Source organism: Perognathus longimembris, chromosome 3 (assembly GCF_023159225.1).
Source record: "Perognathus longimembris pacificus isolate PPM17 chromosome 3, ASM2315922v1, whole genome shotgun sequence".
Taxonomy (NCBI): domain Eukaryota; kingdom Metazoa; phylum Chordata; class Mammalia; order Rodentia; family Heteromyidae; genus Perognathus; species Perognathus longimembris.
Window position 1 is genome coordinate 63108943 of NC_063163.1, and position 21670 is coordinate 63130612.

Sequence of the window (21670 nt, forward strand, 5' to 3'; positions counted from 1 at the left end):
TTCTGAAACCGCAGGTTGTCAGAATCTATAAAGCAAGGCACATTTGAATTTAAATAGGAATGCAGTTAAGATGGCAAAGGTTCAAAACACAGGTAAGGTGTGTCCCCTATAACAAAAAACTTCTTACATGAGAAGTATGAAACAAAAGAACTAAGAGTTATAAAAAGTAGGATGATATAAGTTAAATAAGGCTTATTGTTACTTAGTTGTTCCCCTCTATCTGAACCATGGAAAAGTAGGCAACTATTGGAAAAAAAGAAGCTTGCTTACATGTACTCTTAAAACTGACTAATGATTTATGATAAAAGCTTTGGAGAAACTAGGATTCCAGGGAACATTCCTGAATATAATTAAGGCTGTCTACGACAAACCCACAGCAAACATTACTCTTAATGGGGAAAAGCTAAAGCCATTTCCTATAATATCATGAGCAAGACAAGGTTGTCCGCTCTCCCCTGTCCTCTTCAGCATAGTACTAGAATTCCTAGCCAGAGCAATAAGGCAAGAGGAAGACATAAAGGGGATCCAAATTGGAAAAGATGAAGTCAAACTCTCTCTCTCTTTGAAGATGACATGATCCTATACCTAAAGAACCCCATAGACTCTACTCCCAAGCTACTTGAGCTGATCCAAAACTTTGGCAAAGTAGCAGGATATAAAATAAATCCTCAAAAATCAATGGCTTTTCTATATGCCAATGACCCGAAGACCGAGACCGAAATCAGGAAAGCAACCCCTTTTGCAATAGCCTCAAAAAACATAAAATATGGGCTGGGGATATAGCCTAGTGGCAAGAGTGCCTGCCTCGGATACACGAGGCCCTAGGTTCGGATTCCCCAGCACCACATATACAGAAAACGGCCAGAAGCGGCGCTGTGGTTCAAGTGGCAGAGTGCTAGCCTTGAGCGGGAAGAAGCCAGGGACAGTGCTCAGGCCCTGAGTCCAAGGCCCAGGACTGGCAAAAAAAAAAAAAAAACATAAAATATCTAGGAATAACCTTAACCAAAGAAGTGAAAGACCTCTATGATGAGAGCTTTAAAAACATGAAAAACGAAATTAAGGCAGAACTAAGGAAATGGGAAAACCTCCCATGCCCCTGGATTGGGAGGATTAATATTGTCAAAATGGCAATATTGCCAAAGGCTATCTACATATTCAATGCAATACCCATTAATAGCCCAACACCATTTTTTAATGAAATAGAGGAAGCAGTCCAGAAATTCATGTAGAACAATAAAAGACCCCAAGTAGCAAAAAGAATCCTAAGTAGAAAGAACAGTGCTGGAGGAATTACTATACCAAACTTCAAGCTGTATTACAAAGCTGTAGTAAAAAAAACAACTTGGTATTGGCACAGAACAGGCCTGAAGACCAATGGAACAGAACTGAAGAACCAGAAATGAACCTGCAGAACTATGCCTACTTAATATTTGATAAAGGAGCTAAAAAAATAGAATGGAAGAAAGATAGCCTCTTTAACAAATGGTGCTGGCAAAACTGATTCAACACCTGCAACAAATTAAAACTAGATCCTTATATTTCACCCTGCACCAAAATCAATTCCAAATGGATCAAAGACCTTGAAATAAAAACATACCCTGAAAACACTACAAGAAGGAGTAGGAGAAACACTTGGGTTCCTTGGCACAGGATAAAGCTTCCTTAACAAAGGCCCAGAAATACAACAAATCAAAGAAAGGTTGGACAAATGGGACTGCATCAAACTGCAGAGCTTCTGCAGGACAAAGGACATAGCTTGCAAGATAAGCAGAAAGCCCACAGATTGGGAAAAGATCTTTATTGGCCATACAATGGACAAAGGCCTCATATCTAAAATATATGCAGAACTAAAAAAATTAAATTCCTCCAAAACAAAACCGCAAAGACCCAATAGCCCCTTCAACAAAAACTTAAAAAGAGACTTCTCTGATGAAGAAATGAGAATGGCCAAGAGACATATGAAAAGGTGCTCTACATCACTGGCCATAAAAGAAATGCAAATCAAAACAACATTGAGATTCCACCTCACCCCAGTAAGAATGTTATCAGGAAAACTAACAATAACAATTGTTGAAGGGGATGTGGCCAAAAGGGAACCCTACTTCATTGTTGGTGGGAATGTAAACTTGCTCAGCGCCTCTGGAAAGCAGTACAGAGATTCCTCAGAAGGCTGAACATAGAACTCCCCTATGACCCAGCAGCCCCACTTTTGGGCATCTACCCAAAAGACCACAAACAAAAATACACTAAAGCCACCAGCACAACAATGTTCATCGCAGCACAATTTGTCATAGCTAAAATATGGAACCAACTCAGATGCCCCTCAGTAGACGAATGAATCAGGAAAATGTGGTATATATACACAATGGAATGTTATGCCTCTATCAGAAAGAATGGCATTGCCCCATTCATAAGGAAATGGAAGAACTTGGAAAAAATTACACTAAATGAAGTGAGCCAGACCCAAAGAAACATGGACTCTATGGTTTCCCTCATAGAGAATAATTATCACAGGTTTAGGCTAGTCACAGCAGAGGATCACAAGAGCCCAATAGCTATACCCTTATGAACACATAAGATGATGCTAAGTGAAATGAACTCCATTGTATGGAAACGAGTGTTATATCACTGTTGTAATTACTTTCAACATGCCATGTGAAACTGTAGCTTCTTTTGTTGATGATCCTCTTGTATCCCCTTCCTGTGGTTATCCCCGCGCTATCACTGTATCTCATCTGAGTACCCTGGATACTGTATATACTGGTATTAGAACTAGGGAAGTGAAAGGGAATATCAAAATCGAGAGACAAAGGATAAAAAGACAAACTACTCCAAAATCTATACTTACAAAACCATTTGGTGTAAACCAACTGAACAACTTATGGGGGAAGAGGGAAAAGGGGAGGGGGTAGGGGAGGAGTGAAAGAGAAGGTAACAAATAATACAAGAAATATACCCACTGCCTTACATATGAAACAGTAACCCCTCTGTACATCACTTTGACAATAAAAAAGAAAAAAACTAATGTAGAATATTACTGTTGCTAATGTTTATTTTTTTACTTGGAATCATTCTGAATAGCAGCTATCAGCCACTCTTGTTTAAAAGTATAGGCATATATAGTCATCTCAGTGCATACTTTAGACAAGTGTTTCCTAAACAAATTCTGCTATCATATTGAGCACGTTCTCTGGGCTAGGTAGTATAAATAATTAGGTACATGTGTTATAAATCCTACCCCCCAGTTAATTACTAGATTACTAGATCTGACAAACCAGTTTAGTGTCTGGAGGAAAAATTACATGTAAAGCAAAAGGACAGAAAATATCCAGTTAAAATTCTAAATTGAGTTGGTTCTGTTTTAAATTGTGTATGCTTATTTAAAAAAAAACTAAGACAAACTAGGTGCTGGTAGCTCATGCCTATAATCCTAGCTACTCAAGACTGCGATCTGAGGATGTGGTTTCAAAGCCAGCCTAGGGAGGAAAGTCCACGAGACTCTCTTGTCTCCAATCACCAAAAAAGTCAGAAATGGATCTGTGGCTCACATGGTAGAGTACTAACCTTGAGCAAGTAAGCTCAGGGACAGTGCCCAGGCCCTGAGTTGAAGCTCCAGGACCAGCACACACACACAATCCTAAGACATTTGTATACTTGCAAAAGCTATAAACCCTCACAAATAATTACTAGTCTGAGCATTCACTTTTGCCCTTCAGAAAAATCTAAAACTACAACATAATACTTCTTATGAATATATGTTTATATTTTTCTTAATTTAAAAGCACATTTTTAATTCAAGACTTAACAAATAGCACACAATAACCTAAAATCACTTTTATACCATAGTATAGATACTTTTTAAGAGTACACTGTTTTAACTAGAGAAACATTCAGCAAGAAATTTCATGTATACTACAGATAGAAATTGTTTCCAATTTTTTTTTTATTTTCTTATACCTAGGTTTGATGTTGGGACCTCAAGCTTGATAGGAAGACGCTTTACCACTTCAGCCCTGTTTTCTAATACTTTTATAGGAAATTGCCTTATTTAGTGTATTTTTCAGTACATTAGTACATTCATTTTTCCCCTAAAACGAACCTTATGCTTTTACAGAAATTCTGGAAGATAATGTGCTGTTAGTTGAACTTTTTAATTCTTGCTGTGCTCCTGGAATGATTCCTACTAGCATTAATGACCAACTTGTCAAAGAAGGCCTAGCATCTTATGAAGCAGGGTAAGTACAAAGGTAAACCTCTTCAGTAACATTTCAGTCATAAGAAAATAAATTAGAATTTCCCTGTTCCTACATCCAAAGAAAAAAAAGAGTGGAGGAGAATAATTGATGAGTAAAATAACTTTTTCCTTTCATCTCTAAGGGACTTTGAGAGAAAGGCTTCTCAAGATCAAGATTGCTTCTAAGAAAATGAGACTTGCCTCTTACTTCCAGGTCACATTTCTGCTTTGGCAGCCCCATGTACTTGTTTGAGAGAGATGGAAAGAGAAATAGCAAAGTAGAGAATAAGCATAGTGCTAGAGTAGTCCACATTCCCATTTGGAGAAAGGTAACGATTCCTGGTTTCAAAGGGAAACTTTAAATACAACCAGGCTTAAACCATTATGCTCACTCCCACCAAAGACTGACCAGTGGGAGCATAATCCCAGAAACAGAAGGGCAGAGTGGCAGAAGGAAGAATGAGAGAGCTTGTAGAACAAGACCAAGAATCCTTCCACAATAGATTTTTGCAATGCAAATGGTCCCTAAAGAGTTCTACAGAAATCTCCTGTATAACCTCAAGAAAGCCAATATTTGGATAGCACCCATAAGTAATGCCCATCAGCATAAGCCAGAGATAGAATGACAACCAGAAGAAGCCTGCCAGTATTCATTGTCTGTGCCCCCATCTACCCTCATATTGGCAGAGCAAGAAGAGTGTAAGGGCCTCTTCCTTTCCCCATCTCAAATAAAGGAGGAAAGAAAAGCAAATATTTAAACTATATTGTACTTACATTTTTTTCTTTTTAAACTCAAGATTAGTGCATTATACATAGTTATAAACAGTAAAGTTTAAGATGCATAGTTAAAGGTATTTGGACAAACATTGGGTCATATATCACCTCAGTCAAAATAGTTTTTAATGACAATGTTAAATGACTAAATATTAAATATTAATACTAAATGTGTAATGACTAAATATTAAAATGAGAAAATTGTAGCTGAAACTTGTTCATCTTTAATGAAATAACAGCATAAATATTTTGCCAGTTATTTTTCCTGCTAACCTCTGCTATTTTTTTTCAGTTATACTCTCAAAGATAACTCTAAAAAGCATACTGAAGTGTGGGATCCTTCTCCAGAAGAAATTATTTCAAATGAAGTAAACAACTTAAATCCCATGCCTGTAAAATCTCTACCTAATGAAAATTTCCAGTCATTTTATAATAAGGAACTGCCTGTGCATATCTGTAATGTAATATCTCCTGAGAAGATTTATGTTCAGTGGCTACTAACAGAAAACTTACTTAATAGGTATACTATATAATTTATTTCAACTGGAATAGTATCTGAACAGTTGAAAAGTGTAAAATAATGGATCTGTTCATTATTTTTAGTGTTCAAATTTGTTCCACAAATAGTTATTGAGCGCCTACTCCATGACAGCTGTATTTACATGTTGAGGATAACAGCGGTAATGATAGGGATAATCCTTTGATGTCACGGAGCTTAATTCTAATACAGTGATGAACAACTAGTATGGCAGATGGTGATAATGAGCATCTAGGGAGGAAGGCAATTTTACAACAAAGCAGATCTCATAGAGACAGTGGCATTTGAGAAGGCCCTGGAGGGCCTTTGAGCATCTGAGAGAAGTTCACCTTGGACAGAGGGCAGAGCTAATTCAAAGGCCTGAGGTGGGAGTATGCTTTGTACGTTCAAAGAACATGGAGAAGAATGATCAAGGGGAAAAGTCAAAACTGTGGGCAGGGACGGGATGGGAATACTGGGCAAGGCAAAGGAAGGAGAAACATTGTCAAAAAAAAAAAAAGGTACTCATTACCTGATTTATGAAATAGTGGCCCTTCTGTACAACACCTTAATCATAGCAAATCATATTCTAAAAAAAATATATTCAAAATGTTAATCTTTTTATTATAGTTTAGAAGAAAAGATGATAGCTACTTACGAAAACTCAGAATGGGAACCTACTAAATGGGAAAGTGACATGCACTGTGCTGTTAAGGTCCCAGATAAAAATCAGTGGCGAAGAGGCCAGATCATCCGAATGGTTACAGACACACTGGTAGAGGTAAAGGCAGACTATAAAACACAAAAGTGAATTTATTTTTTCATTCTTTCTCCGATTATTCAGTTTTGTTATGCTTTTAACTCACCAAAAATGATTAAATGTTGTCTTTCCACATAATTATTTGCTGTTGTAGGTCTTACTGTATGATGTGGGCGTTGAACTAGTAGTGAATATTAACTGTTTAAGAGAACTTCAAGAAGATCTAAAGACGATGGGAAGATTATCTTTGGAGTGCTCTCTTGTTGATATAAGGTAGTTTTAAGCTAAGCAAATTAATTTTTCCCTTTTTGAACATTAACCATTTAAAATATTTTAAGGTTTTCTGTTTTATTGCTATCATGAATTTTTTATAAAATGTGGTTAATTCAGGGGTTTAAGAAGAAGGAAAGAGGCCTAACACACACTCATAATCATAAATACTCAGGAGGTGGAAGTAAGAGGGTTGTAATCCTAAACAGTAGGTAAAAGCATAAGATCTGATTTGCAAAACAAACTAAAAGCAAAAGGAAATGGTAGAGCACTTGCCTAGGAAGCTGTGGCTTAAAGTGGCAGAATGCTAGCCTTGAGCAAAAGAGCTCAGGGACAGCACCCAGGCCTTGAATTCAAGCCCCATATCCAACCAAAAAACAAAACAAAATGTTTTTTAAGCTATCAAGGTTTTTATTTATGGGTAGTGAGTCAAATTAGATCTGAATTTCTTAAACTTCCAAAAATGTGCAGTGGGCTTGTATGTGTATTTTTTTTCATTAAGTATTTCTGTGATGCCTTTCATGTGCCAAGCATGGTGCTAGACATTAGGGAAAATAACAATAGAGAACATATCAACCATGCACCCAGAATTTATCATCTATTCACATATAGGAAATGGATCATGACTTGAAAACTGCACATACTTCTTAGGAGTTGTCATGTAGCTGCAGAAAAGATACACATACATAAGCAAGCATGGTGTATAAGTAAACAGGATACACAAAAGGCCATGAAGAAACACGAATCTATGTTCACATCTATTTCTTACTACATGTATAAGTGGTTCAAACTGTGCATGCATATGTTTATGCATAATACACGTATCTTTCAATATCCTATGCTATAATTAAAGCATGCTGTAATTATTTTTTGTTTTAGACCAGCTGGCGGGAGTGACAAGTGGACAGCTACAGCTTGTGACTGTCTTTCTTTGTACCTCACTGGAGCCATAGCAACTATAATCTTACAGGTGGGCAGTAGGGTAAGCAATACATATTGATTGTATCATTAATGTTTTCAGCATTTCAGTTTCTTTTCATTGTTTTGTTTGTTGTGGTGGGATAGAGTCTTATTATATAAACTAGGCTTGCCTTAAACACATGATCTTCCTCACTCAGCCTCCAGTTTTACTTGAAAAAGTAATAGCAAACTGGATTTTATTAGAAGCTTTGTTGGTCTATATCATCTGTTCATAATAGATGTTCCACACATGATTGTATGAATGTGTCAAAATATCTCTTGGCTAGGCAGGTAATTCATGCCTATAATCCGAGCTATTCATAAGGTAGAGATTAAGAGAATCAAGGTTCAAGACCAGCCCAGGCAAAAGTTAGCAACCAACAAGCCAAGTATGCTGACTGAGTCACCCCTGTAATCACAGTTACTTGGGAGACAGTAGGTATAGTCTGAGACAAAAATGTGAGACCCTAGCTGAAAAAAATAAAGCAAAAAAATTCTAGGGGAATGCCTATCTAGTAAGGATGAGGCCAACTTCAAACCTCAATACCACCAAAGAAAACATTTTCTAAAATAATCCAGGCATCCGTCATTTGTGCCTATTATCCTAGCTACTCAGGAGGTTGAGATCGGAGGATCACAGTTCAAAGCCAGCCCAGCAGGAAAGTCTGTAAGACTCTTATCCCCAACTAACCACCAAAAAGCTGGTGGTAAAGTACTAGCCTTGAGCACAAAAGCTCAGGAACAGTGTCAGATGCTGAGCTCAAGTCTCCGTCAGGACTGGCACCAAAAATAATGTGCTTGATTTGAAATTTTTGCGTATTAAAAATTCCTGTATGGAGCTGGGAATGTGGCTTAGTGGTAGAGTGCTTGCCTAGCATGCGAGAAGCCCTGGGTTCAATTCCTCAGCACCACATATACATAAAAAGCTGAAGTGGCCCTTTGGCTCCAAGTGGTAGGGTGCTAGCCTTGAGCAAAAGAAGCTCAGGGACAGTGCCCAGCCCCAGAGTTCAAGCCCAAGAGCTGGCAAAAAAAATAAAATGTATGTTAGACTGTATTTCTGAAGCCTTTTGACAGGTTTTTTTTTTTTTACCAAAATGGAAAATTAGGACCTACAGAAATTAAAAAAGAAAAAATCTGGGTACGCTGGGCTCACACCTATAATTCTAGCTACTCAGGAGGTTCATGGTTTGAAGCCAGCAAGCGGTGCAGGAAAGTCCATAAGACTCTTATCTCTACCTAACAACCAAAAAGCTAAAAGTGGAGCTGTAGCTCAGTGGTAGAGCACTAACCTTGAATAAATAAAGCTAAAAGATGGTGCCCTGTTCAAGGTCCAGGACTGGCACAGACACACAAAAAAGTAGCTGTGTGATAAAATGCATGTGCACATATGTCAGTAAGAATTTGAGAAAAAGCATATATTTTTTAGAATACCTAAAAATACTTTAAAATAATCTTCACTTTTTTCTAGTTTGAATACATTACTGAATTGATTAGAATTTTCTTATATCAATAATTTTCCACATTACATGTATTTTCTCCATTTTTGTAATTTTTCCATATGACATAGTATATATGTTTCATACTTGCTCTAATTTTTCATAAGGGAAAGTCACAGTGTGGAAAGTATAATGTGGTTCTATCATTTGTATGGAGTTTAGGAGATTAGAGAATTGCTCATTGGTAATGAATGTCTCTAACTCATTTGGGTTGGGAAAAAAATGTACTGTTTGGGAGGGGGCATAAAATTCACCTGATAGTAAAAGTCCTCCTGATTCATTTCACACACAAAAAAATACCTGTAAACAAATAGAAATTTTTTTATTTTAAATTATCCTCATTCACTCGATATGTTTTCCATCTGCTGTGTTTAAATGTCAAAATATATTACTCAGTTGGACTTTTTACTTTTACTTAAAGAAATGTGAAATGTTTGTAATATTACAAACAATATAATTTTGTGTTTCATATTGATTCTACCCTTAAATCTCTGCAGGAAAACCACATAACATGGCCATTACCTGTGAAAATTTACTGTAGAGATGAAAAAGGAGATCGAGTTGATGTTTCTAAATACTTGATTAAAAAGGGTTTGGCTTTAAGAGAGAGAAGGTATAGAATTTTAACTTTTTCTTGACATCATTTTGTGATTTGACACTTTTTACTTACCTATATCTTCTCCATGTGCTTTCTTTTTTATTGTTGTTCTGGTTCTGGGGCTTGAACTCAGGGCCCCTTGAGTCAGAGCTCCATTTTGGGCTTTTTTGGTAGTTAATTGGGGATGTGAGTCTCACAGCCTTTCCTACCTGAGCTGGCTTTGAACTGCAATCCTCAGATCTTGCCCCCTGAGTAGCTAGAATTACTGTCATGAGCCACCAGCACCCAGTTTCTCCATATATTTAAGCCCAGGTTGCATCTTACTTTCTCTTAAAGATGATTTATAAACTAACTCCTGAGGAACCAACTCAGAATTGCTCATTTCTTTATTCAAAGCCGTTAGCTCTTATCTACTGGCTTTTATATTTTCACCTTTTCTCTGTCACTTATATTCTATTTCTAAGCCAAAGAGAAAAAAATCAGTGAGTACCAATCTGAGTCCTTTGACATCCTTTCCTTTAAAATGTTTAGGCTTTATGTTGGTACGTAAGACTGGTTGCTACATATAACATGAATGCAGCACAAAAATGAGCAGCCAAAAATTAGTTGGCATATTTAAAGATCTAAGTTTGGGAGTTAAGCAACTTTGGTCTAGGGGGGGCAAGACTGGAATGTTGCCATAGCCTTGGTTTTCTCCTTTCTCTCTCCTAGATGTGGAGATAAGTTGTAATTTAAAACCTATGTTCCAGGCAGCTGCTTTGTACTATACAGGCCAAAACTCTTTAGATGTAATTGCTTTAAAATCAGTCCTGATGAGATAGAATGAGAAATGAGCAACAAATGGGGCTAGCTGGTCTGATGTAGTAGGTAGATGAGACCAGAGCGGCCTTGGCACATAGGCATGCTCCATGTCTTTAATCCTACCTGTGTCTCTCTTGGGCTCCCTTTGCATTAGGTTACAGTAATTAATTGATAAATAGTTCAAGTGAAAAATGGTGGCAAGTAAATGCTACCGATGTTATCTGCCACCAATTTTTGTTTTACTACTATTCCATCATGAAAACTAGTAGCAGTCTTAAGGTGAGGGGCTCTGGAGGTCGTTGGAGACATAATATACTTAAATTGAGACGTGATGTAGCTGTCTCATCAGTGTTCATAAAGAAAAGTAGAAGAAATTAAACAAAAAGCTCTAATTTTGCTAAACCTCAATCACTGTTATGGCATTCTGAAATTTTAATTTTTTATATAATAAAGCTTATACTTTCTTCAATAAGAAGACAATGCCACGAAGTTTTAGAAATCAAATAAATATACCTGTATCTAATAACTAAATAGTAACTTTTAAAAAAGTGATTTCTGTTCTCTTTGTATCATTTTATGAATGTAGCTAACTTTGTATTGTAGACTAAATTAGAATCAACTTGAAGGTGCTGTATTTTCCAATAGTATAGTACTTGAAATAAACTTCTTAGGAGATTTTAATAGAGAATAGCATGTAACTATGAGTAAGTAGTTTAAAACTCCTAAGTGAAATGTTGCTTTTTTTCCTCATCAATCTCATTTATTATTTAACTTTCATTGTAACTTAAATTATTCTGAGTTTCATGTAGAAAACTAGACAAATATATCCTACACTTGAGCAGATATCTTCTTTACATCTTAGGTAAGTTTTGAAAGATTCTTTTTATGTTTTTCTCAGATTTTCTTACTTGCTACTGTTTGATATGTTCTTTTATGAGTATTACAGAACTAATAAATCAGATCACAACCATTCATCTGAGAAGTCTCTAGAAATGCCCCTGGAACAAGGAGACTTGGTCATTACTGAGAGTCATAAAATTAACTTTGACACTGACAGAAAAGCTGCTGATACAATCAGTGAACCTAAGATACCTGAAGTGAAAGAGAAAATGCCAGAAACAAGAGTCACTGGATGCTATAAACCACCAGCTGTTCCTAACATGCAAGTATTTGAGGCGATAGTCAGCTGCATTGGTGATGATGGAACTATATTTGTGGTCCCTAAATCATCAGGTAAGGCCTCCTTTGTTAGGAAGGATTTGTTAATAACTCGCAGCTCAAGTTCTCCAATGTGAACTTCATTTTCAAACACTTGCTAGGACTGAACCACGTCATACAATGCAGGCAACATAAATTGCTTTTAACAGTGACTAGAACATAAAAATCTATTTGCGTTTTTTCCATTGTTGGTTTAATGTGGCAGTAATATGTTCACAATGATATGAGTGCTATTCTCAGATAAGAAGAAAGTAACTTGAAATTTCCACTTTTATTATAATGACAGATTGAATAACCTTTTCAAATGAGAAGAAATTCCCATGCCATATGTATTATTTAAATTAGCATTTACTGAGTTGACATGAAATAAACAATTTATTAAGATCTAAAAGTAACATGAAAACATTGGAAGTTAGGCATATCTCCTCAGAGTTGCTTCAGGATTGTATGTGAAACCCTGAGCTTCCTCTCTGGGAAGTGTACAGAATTGAAGGTAAAGGAAGGGCTCCTTCACTCTCATGAAGGTGGAATCCTAAAGAAGTTCTCTCACAGTTCATAATTAAAGTCAGAGTGCTAACCATAATTATGATTTGTTATGATTACTAATGACAATGATTTTAAAATTATTGTGGACATCCTGGTCAGTTCCAGGCAAATCAGAAGACACTGTTTGGGAAAACAAAGCATAAAGGAATGGGGCATGGCTAAACTGGTAGTGAAACTGCACAGCAAATGTGAGGCACTGATTTCAACACACACACCCCCAAAAAAGAGTATTTTAATAATTTGAAGATGGGAAAAATATTAAGTACAATTAAAAACTTAAGGGCAATAACAAACAAAAAGACAGAAATACTTGGTTAGATAAAAATAAGAACTTCCATTGTTGGAAGGTATTGTAAGTTGTAAGCTGTGACAAACGTTGGCACACAAAAGAGTACTTATAAAAACTGGAGAAATCAACTTAAGTATGGGAAGTACTGTTGTCAGTATCCTGGGTTTCACAGTGTGCTATAATTAAATGCAAGGTCTTACTGATGGGAGCTGGCTGAAGGACACATGATACCATAGAATGTTGTAGGTGTGAAAGAATACATATATAACACTTGAATAAAAACATTAAAATGAGTCGCCATATACACATTTACACAGGATAAGAAGCGTTGGTAGGCCCTTAAAAGACCTATGCACATGCACTTGACCATGTCTCCTTGAATTTGCCACTATCATTCCTTGCTTTTCTTTTCCTCTCTTCTCCTTTCTTTTCTTCTCTTTTTTCTTTCATTTTTTTCTCTTTTGTAGGTTGTGGGGTTTGAATTCTGGGCCTGGACATTGACCCTGAGCTTCTGTTGCTCAAAGCTAGCACTCTACCTCTTTGTAATTCTGAGTTGTTTTTTCAAAGTGGTTCATGACATTTCTGTCTTTACTAGCTGTGCATGAGAATTTTTATTGGTCAATGTCCTCATTAGCACTGGATATCCCCATCTGCAAGTTGTACAGTTCAGTTTTTTTGGTGCTCTATGCCTCTTACCAGACTTCTTTTTTTCCCTTTTATTGTCAAAGTGAATTACAGGGGGGTTACAGTTTCATATGTAAAGCAGTGAGTACATTTCTTGTTCAACTTGTTACCTCCTCCCTCATTTTTCCCCTGCCTCTCCTTTCCCCCTTTCCCTCTCCCCCCACATGAGTTGTACAGTTGGTTTACACCAAATGGTTTTGTAAGTATTGCTTTTAGAATCATTTGTCTTTTTATCCTTTGTCTCTCGATTTTGGTATTCCCTTTCCCTTCCCTAGTTCTAATACATGTATATACAGTATGCAGGGTACTCAGATCAGATACAGTGATAGCAGAGATGAAACCACAGGAAGGGAATACAAGAGAAGAAAAAGGGTATGGTTTCACATGGCATGTTGAAAATAAATACATATAGTTCATGTTCTAGTATCTAGTGAGCACCACTGCTGCATTTGTTCACCCTGTCCCACTATTTTTATGCCTCTCCTTACCCTCCCAAAGACAGATAAACTCTAGAAAATAGATTTTTCTGAAAGTACAACTATCCTGATTTTTCAAGTTTCTTTATACCTAAGTTGTCAACTTATTAAAGATTGTATTAATGACTTCTTACCAAAGATCAATTTTCCTAAAAGCTTTCTACTTTGGGTCATTTCTTCAGAATTTGACCTAGTGAAAATGATGAATGAAATTCAAAGCAATTTAAAGTGCCTTGGCCTTTTGGAGCCTTACTGCTGGAAGAAAGGAGAGCCGTGTGCGGTCCGAGGATCAGATACCATGTGGTACCGAGGCAAGGTGGTGGAAGTTCTAGGCGGCACTGTCAGGGTGAGTCCTTCTCCTTCGAGTATTCAGGATAAATGCTCCAGCAGTGAGTGGGCTTTGAATCTGAACAAGTGAAAGTTTGAATAGAACATCACCTAATGAATTTGTGTAGTAAGATCATTCTATGTAAGGCATTCTATGTTTATTTGTAATATGTTTCTTTTGTATTTTCAAACATATTTAGTAATCTGAATAATCAACAGTTTCCAGGCAGGATTTGATTACTGACACCTCAAGAGACAGACCACTGACTTGTCATTGGGAGCCCTGTTGTCTTACTGGCATTAAGTAGAACAATTTGGTTTTCAGTGTGTTAAATATTTCTCCAGTAAATTTACCTACAGCCCAACTAATCTTATAGTGAGGGCTTTCCAGAAGAATGAGATAGTGTCATGTCATTCAAAACCTTGAGAAATAGCTACCTGCACTGAAAAGTCAGTATATAAAAATGCAGATAAAAATGTCTCCATCTACTAAACAAAGCAATGATTTAGTAGATGTAGGCACTTCATCAGGTATTCAGTACTTTAACTGTTTCTATTTGAATTGAGGTGAGAGGGAGAAATTGAGGAAAAAAACATTCTGCTTCTACTCGGACAGTTTTTTCTGGGCAAGGCATGGTAGCTCACACCAATCTCAGCTACTTAGGAGACTGAAGGATTGTGATTTGAGACCAGACAGAGCAAAATATTAACTTAAGGCCACAAGCCAGATACATTAGTGCACATCTGTAAGTCCAGCTACTTGGGAAACAAGCACAAGTAAGCTCTCTCACCCTATCCAGAAAATAAAACAAAAGTGAGTGGAAGCATGGCTCAAGTGGTAAAGTACTTGCCTAGCAAATTCAAGGCCCTGAGCTTAAGCCAGAACTACTAAAACAAAAAACAATAGTTTATAATATTGTTACCTAATAACTGTATAACACTGGGTTGTGGTAGGTTTTCTTTTCATCTTCTTTCACTTATAATTTGTTAACTCTCCTAGACACAATACTGCTCCCATATGAATTAAGAAAATGGAAGTTCAGGTTCAGTGGCCATGGAAACTACCCTGTGTTCATGGCTGGTGGTGCTGAGGCTCATATCTAGGCACCTGGTTCCTAAACTTTTTTTTAAGTCTTGTACTTTTTATGCTGGACTACAAACTTACAACATTTTTCTCATTTTTGGGGGGCGGGGGGTGGTCCTAGGTGCTGTCCCTGAGCTTTTGCATTCAAGGCCAGCATTCTAGCTAGCACTTGGAGCCACAATTCGACTTCCAATTTTCTGGTGGTTAATTGGAGATAAGAGTCTCATAGACTTTCCTTCCTGGGCTGCCTTTGAACCTAGATCTCGCCTCCTGAACAGCTAGGATTACAGTGTGAGCCACCAGTGCCCAGCTTGTAATGGTTTTAATACAAATAAAGCACTTTCAAGTTTTGAGTCCACACTTAAGCTTTTGGACACTTCTTAACAGGGTCATGTTTTTTATACATGCAGTCACTTTTTATGTATATTTGAATGATTCAGATAACCTCTCCTCTTTTCTTCTTTATTACAATGGTGAACTGAAATTCAGTTTTCATCAGATTACCACACATGTGTAGTCATCCAAAAATAAGTAAGGATATGATGAGCTTTGGTAAAAATTTCTCATGCTGTCAAAATATCAGCATATACCAACTTAAAGTATTCTGATAGTCTAATCATTACCTAGTACTTTTTTTCCATTGTCATTTTACATTTCCAGTGTTTAAAATGATTTTTTTAATTTCCTAGCTAGTGGCTTTCCAGACACAGACAAATGTCACATGTTCTCTTTCATGTGTAAATTAAAAGTAAAAAAATAGAAGTCAATCTGAATGTGCAGTAGTGATTATATGCAGAACAGGAGGAGGTGGGGAGTGATATGCTCATTTCATTAGGTTAGGGCAGAAGAAATAATTTATTGTTCTTCTCAAGATAATTTTGAAATTGAGTTGTCAAAAGCATACCAAAAAAGTTTGTAAACTTAAGGACATGGCTCATGTAGAGACCACATTTGGAAAGAAAAAGAAAAGTACTGGAGCTTGAACTCAAAGCCTCATGCTCTTTTGCTCACAAGCTGGTACTCTACCATTTGAGCCACACTTTTCAGACTAGCATTTTGCTGGTTAATTGGAGACAGAGTCTCTCAGTCTTTTCTTCCTGGACTGGTTTCAACCCTTAATTCTCTAAGTCTCAGCCTCCTTGGTTTCTAGGATTACAGATATGAGCTACTAGCACTCAGCTGAGAAATTGCTTTAATGAGACCAGTTTTCTTTTTAGTCTAATTTAAAGACTATATATAAGGAAGCCTTTTTACAATGAGATTTGATACTTTGTGGGATGAGGGAATACAAACTTCCTTTTTTCTGGAAAATGTTCAAATCCAAATTTAATTCCAGGATGCCAATTTTTTAGAAAATTAAACTTTTTGAATACCTGATTATTTCATGAAAGCAACACATGATTTCTTCAGAAAAGATGAGCTGAGCTGGGTGCCAGTGGCTCACACCTGCAATCCTAGCTGCTCAGGAGACTGAAATCAGGAAACTGATGGAGGTTGAAAGCCAACCCAGGCAGGAAAGTCTGTGAGACTCTTTATCTCCAGTTAACCACCAGAAAACCAGAAGTCGTGCTGTGGCTCAAAGTGGTAGAGTGCTACCCTTGAATAAAAGAGCTCAGGTACAGCATCCAGGCCCTGAGTTCAAGTCCCAGGACCAACCAAAAGAAAAAAAAAAGCTGACCTCCTCTAAACAGGATAAAACAATTTTTCATTTTTCCAAGGTGAGACCCAAATACCTTTCTTCTTGTTGTTAATACTAGGAAATTTCCTCTGCCCACTAACCTCAGGAACCTAATAAATTGTAACTAAGTTTTATTTGGTCTCTTTCAGGTACAATACTTAGATCATGGATTCACTGAGAAGATTCCACAGTGTCATCTTTATCCTATTTTGCTGTATCCTGACACACCCCAGTTTTGTATTCCTTGTCGACTCTTTCAGACTATACCGGTGAGTGCATAGTAATTTGTGGGATGCTCTGTGAATGTTTTATATTGATATGTTTTAGAAATTAGAATGCAAAATTCCTTTCCTTTACAAAAATTCTATAAGCATATAAGACAGTTAAAGGGACTTTATGATGACAAAATTATACTCTTTAGTATTTAACTAAAAAATCAGGGATTGGAGGTATGGTTTCATTGGTACAGCACTAGCCAAAGAGCCAAAGAATAGAGTCCTGAGCTCGTCCCAGTTTCGGACCTAAAATAATAAACTACAAAATTATACTTCACAAATAGGAAGGCATTAGATTCTTAACATTTATTTATTTACTTCATCACATGAAATTTCAAGAAACTTGAAGCTACTACTTGATAAAAGGACTGATATATTAGCCAGGCAAGGTGGCTCGACCTTGTAATCTTAGCTATTTGGGAGGCAGAGAATAGGAAATTGGGGTTTGAGGCTAGCCTGGGCATTAAGACTCCCATCTCTGCCAGTAGCTGGATGCGATCATGTCCATCTGTCATCCCCAGTGATGTCAACCTAGACACACAGCGAGACCCTGCCTCAACAATCACCAATGCAAGAAGAAACTGGGGCAGCAGCCACAGTAGTAGAGCACCAAGTTGAAGGTCCTAAGTTCAGTCCCCAGTACCATTGCATAACTAGAACTAAACTCACTGACATGCAGCAGTGAACCTTCCTTGTTGTAGAATTTCTGTGGCTCTGGGATCAGCAGTGGTTTAGCTGAGTGGTGGGAGGGTCCTGGGTGAGTCCTCGCTCCTCTTATTCACTGCAGGGTAGCCACCCGAAGAAGCTCCTGGAACAGAGGAGCTGCTCTTGCAGGTGGCTCATCACATGATGGTTGCATGGAGCTCACTCTTTTTTTTTTTGTTCTGGTGGTACTTGGTGTAAAACTCTGGACCTGGTGCTTGCCAAGCAGTTGCTCTGTCACTTGAGCCACAGTCTTCAGCCCTTTTTACTTTAGAATTTTTTTTTTTTTTTTTTTTTTTTTTTTTTTTTTTTTTTTGCCAGTCCCGGGCCTTGGACTCAGGGCCTGAGCACCTTCCCTGGCTTCTTCCTGCTCAAGGCTAGCACTCTGCCACCTGAGCCACAGCGCCCCTTCTGGCCGTTTTCCATATACGTGGTGCTGGGGAATCGAACCAAGAGCTTCATGTGTAGGAGGCAAGCACTCTTGCCACTAGGCCATATTCCCAGCCCCACTTTAGAAAATTTTTAGATAGAATTTCCTTTTCTGCCACAGCTATCCTAGATCACATTCTCCTACTTACAGCTACTTCTAAATACCTTCACTTGCTCCCTGCTTCGTATCAGGTTGAGTGTGGACAATCTTGTCTTTATTCTTTCCATGTAGGTTGGGAATGTCTGGCAGCCTGATGCAATTGAGCTTCTTCAGGAACTACTTTCAAAGAGAGAGGTGGACATCCATGTTGTGGTAATTTGTTTTTAAAACATACGGCTATTTAAGATTTTATAGATAGCATAAATTGAGGAACTTCTGAAATTTTTCAAGTAATTGTACAGAAACTGCAGTTCTACAAGTCAGGTTATGAGCACAGTACCCTTCCATCGTTGTCCTCCATTTTCCCTTCCCTTCCTTTCCCTCAAGTTATGTAATTCAGTTTTTACATAATGTACAGTGAATGGAATGACTGCATTTGTTCACCCTTCTTCCCTCTATTTGTGTGCCCCACTCTGCTTACCTCTCCCCCCTCCCCACAAAACATGTTTCAGCTTCCTGGAATTGATTTTGTTAATAGTTTATTGTTCAGAGGAGTTAACACCATTGAATTCATCCTGTATATGTGGTCCTTTAGTCAGTTTATTTCTGCATATATATGAATATAACCCTGTATATTCTTTATGTATGTTTATATTTTAGAGCTGGCTTCCCCATGTGTCAGAAACATGTGTCATTTGTTTCTGAGTCTGACTTATTTCACTTAAATTTTCCTAGACATAATATCCTTTTTAATAATGAGTTAAACTCCATTATGTTTGTGTGCATGTGTGTGTGACATATGTGTATCTACATATATATGTATCTACTCAGATATATACATATATATATGTATTCACCTGGTGAGTAAAATTCCGTTTCATGTTGTATATATAAACATATATAATATTTATATGAATCACATTTTCTTGATTGACTCATCTGTTGTATAAGGGATATTTTTTATGATGAGCCATGTCTGATGTCCTTATGTGAATATATAAATTACTCATTATATATAATTATTATATATAAGAAGTTACCACTTTGGTTTATTCTCACCTTGGAGAGGACCCCCCTCTCAGTCTACTGGAAGTGTATTTTCTTTGTGATAAACCTGCCATTTACACAAGAAAAAGTTACCATTTGAGTTCCTAGACATGTTTTAAATGAGTTTAATTTGGGGTGAGTTTCTGAGAACTTTCATAACCATTAACCTCAATGGTTGTGTGAAAGATTCATTAACAGCTTTCTTATTTGAATACAGGCAGCATTACTGCATTGTAGAGGTGTTTCTAAATATATGCCACAGGTTTTCGGGCTGTTGCTGTGTCTGTAGTATTGGGAGAGGGGCAGGCAGTGCTAGGACAGCTTGTCCTCAAAGGCAGCAAAACAAGACATGAACCTAAAACATCAACACTGCAAAGTAACACACAGAGAACCAAGAGATAGGTTTAAAAGAATAGACTAAGTAGGATCAGATTTAGAAATGATTATGTAGGGCTGGGGATATGGCCTAGTGGCAAGAGTGCTTGCCTTGTATACGTGAAGCCCTGGGTTCAATTCCCCAGCACCACATATATAGAAAACGGCCAGAAGAGGCGCTGTGGCTCAAGTGGCAGAGTGCTAGCCTTGAGCAAAAAGAAGCCAGAGACAGTGCTCAGGCCCTGAGTCCAAGGCCCAGGACTGGCCAAAAAAAAAAAAAAGAAGAAGAAAAGAAATGATTATCTATTTTCCTTAGGGTTCTCCTAACAGGGGCAGAAAATATAAAGGCAGAGGAATCTTTTAGGAACTAGTATATAATCATGGACAGTAAAGGCTTCTTGAGAAGGATTAGGAGGACTGGTCATAAGGACTCAGGAGCAGCAGAGGATGGCTGGCAGCCACGTACAGGTTTCTGAGCAGTGAATAAGATTTATTTTCAGCTGATTAAGGGCTCTCATGAGAAGAGAGAATAATGATAAGGAAAGGGTTTGTGTATTAGAGTGATAAAAACCTAGGAAGGGCCACAGACCCACTTCATAAAGCAAGCAGCAGGTGCCAAGGGCTTATGCCTGTAATCCTAGCCACTCAGGAGACTGAGATCTGAGGATCTCAGTTTGAAGCCAGTCAGGGCAGGAAAATCCTCATGAGACTCTTATCTCTAATTAACCACTCAAACACAGGAAGTGGCACTGTGGCTCAAGTAGTAGAGTGCTCTCCGCTTGAGCTCAGAGAAGCTCAGGGACAGTGCCCAGACCCTGAGTTCAAGCCCCAAAACTGACAAAACAAAAAAGACCAAGCAGCGTATATTGGTAGTAATGAGTTCTTCCTTGGGTTGTACATAGATGAGTTACTGAAGTAAGCCAGAGAGTGATTGAAGAAAAAAAAGTTCACCAAGCTAGCTTTCTTTGCAGCTTTGTTTATCAGTAGGTAGGAGAACCATTTGCGCTATAGCAAAGATAGATTGGTTTCTCAGACTGTGAATGCACATGCCTGCAGGGCTCTTCACCGCACAGCCTGCCATAGTACTTTCCTGGCCTTGCGCACACTAGAGGTGCCACTGAGGCTGGAGATGCAGCAAGGGAGACCCACTGGAACACCTGCTTTCAGTTTCGTAGTAGAAAGCAGAAAACAAAAACAGCAGGACGCCAGTGGCTCACGCTTATAATTCTAGCTATCAGGAGGCTGAGATCTGAGAATCCAGATTCAAAGCCAACTCAGGCAGACAAAGCCACAAGGCTCTCAGCTCCAGATAATGGCTGCAAGTAGAGGTGTGGAAGTGCTATAGTGTCAACTATGAGCAGAAAAGGCAAATGAGAGCCCACAACGCTCTGAATTCAAGCTCAGACTGGAAAAATTATACAATGTATAAGGTAGTTATAAGTGCCTAGAAGAAAAAGATCTAAGAAGGGGGTTATGGCTGGGGAAGTAGGGCACATTAAAGATAGCCATCAGAGCTTTCACTCCTGTAATTCTAGTGTCTCAGGAGGCTGAGATCTGGAGGATTAAGGTTTAAGGCCACGCAAGAAAGTCCACTAGATAAAATTTTCAAAATAATCCGCAAAAGTCAGGGCTGGCGGTGTGCCTTAAGTGGTAGAGTGCCAACTTAAGTATGAGGTGCTAAGTACCTACTACCCTAGTACTACCAAAAGAAAAAAAAAACAGGTAGTATTTCAGTCAGTACCAGAAAATGGTGACAGGGAAGAAGGGGACTCCTCTCAGGTTGCTACTGGGAGAAGTTGCCAACAGAGCCAGGATTCCTGTCCCGGCAGCCTGCAGAGGGAATGGCAAGGCTTCTGTGACAAGGACGCAGCAGTGCTGCCCGCAGGCAAAGGAGAACATTGCTTAGCAGGAAACAGGGCCAGGGCTCCTCCATGTGGAGATAAATTTGGACAACTGTGAGAACCATGAAAATAGAGAGAACCTTTCTGCAGGTCACCTGACCAGTTATAAACAAGCTTGTGCAAGTTCAT

At 38.0% G+C, this 21670-nt stretch overlaps 1 protein-coding gene across 1 annotated transcript in view; it reads left to right on the top strand.

The window, feature by feature from the left end:
• The window catches only part of Rnf17 (ring finger protein 17), an 85500-nt gene that overhangs the window by 52039 nt on the left and 11791 nt on the right, over positions 1-21670 (top strand). Inside the window, 10 exon segments of the mRNA XM_048340844.1 lie at positions 4115-4235; positions 5301-5528; positions 6156-6306; positions 6440-6558; positions 7435-7537; positions 9509-9624; positions 11357-11643; positions 13806-13969; positions 16862-16981; positions 18351-18431. Coding sequence (XP_048196801.1) covers positions 4115-4235; positions 5301-5528; positions 6156-6306; positions 6440-6558; positions 7435-7537; positions 9509-9624; positions 11357-11643; positions 13806-13969; positions 16862-16981; positions 18351-18431 — 1490 coding nt within the window.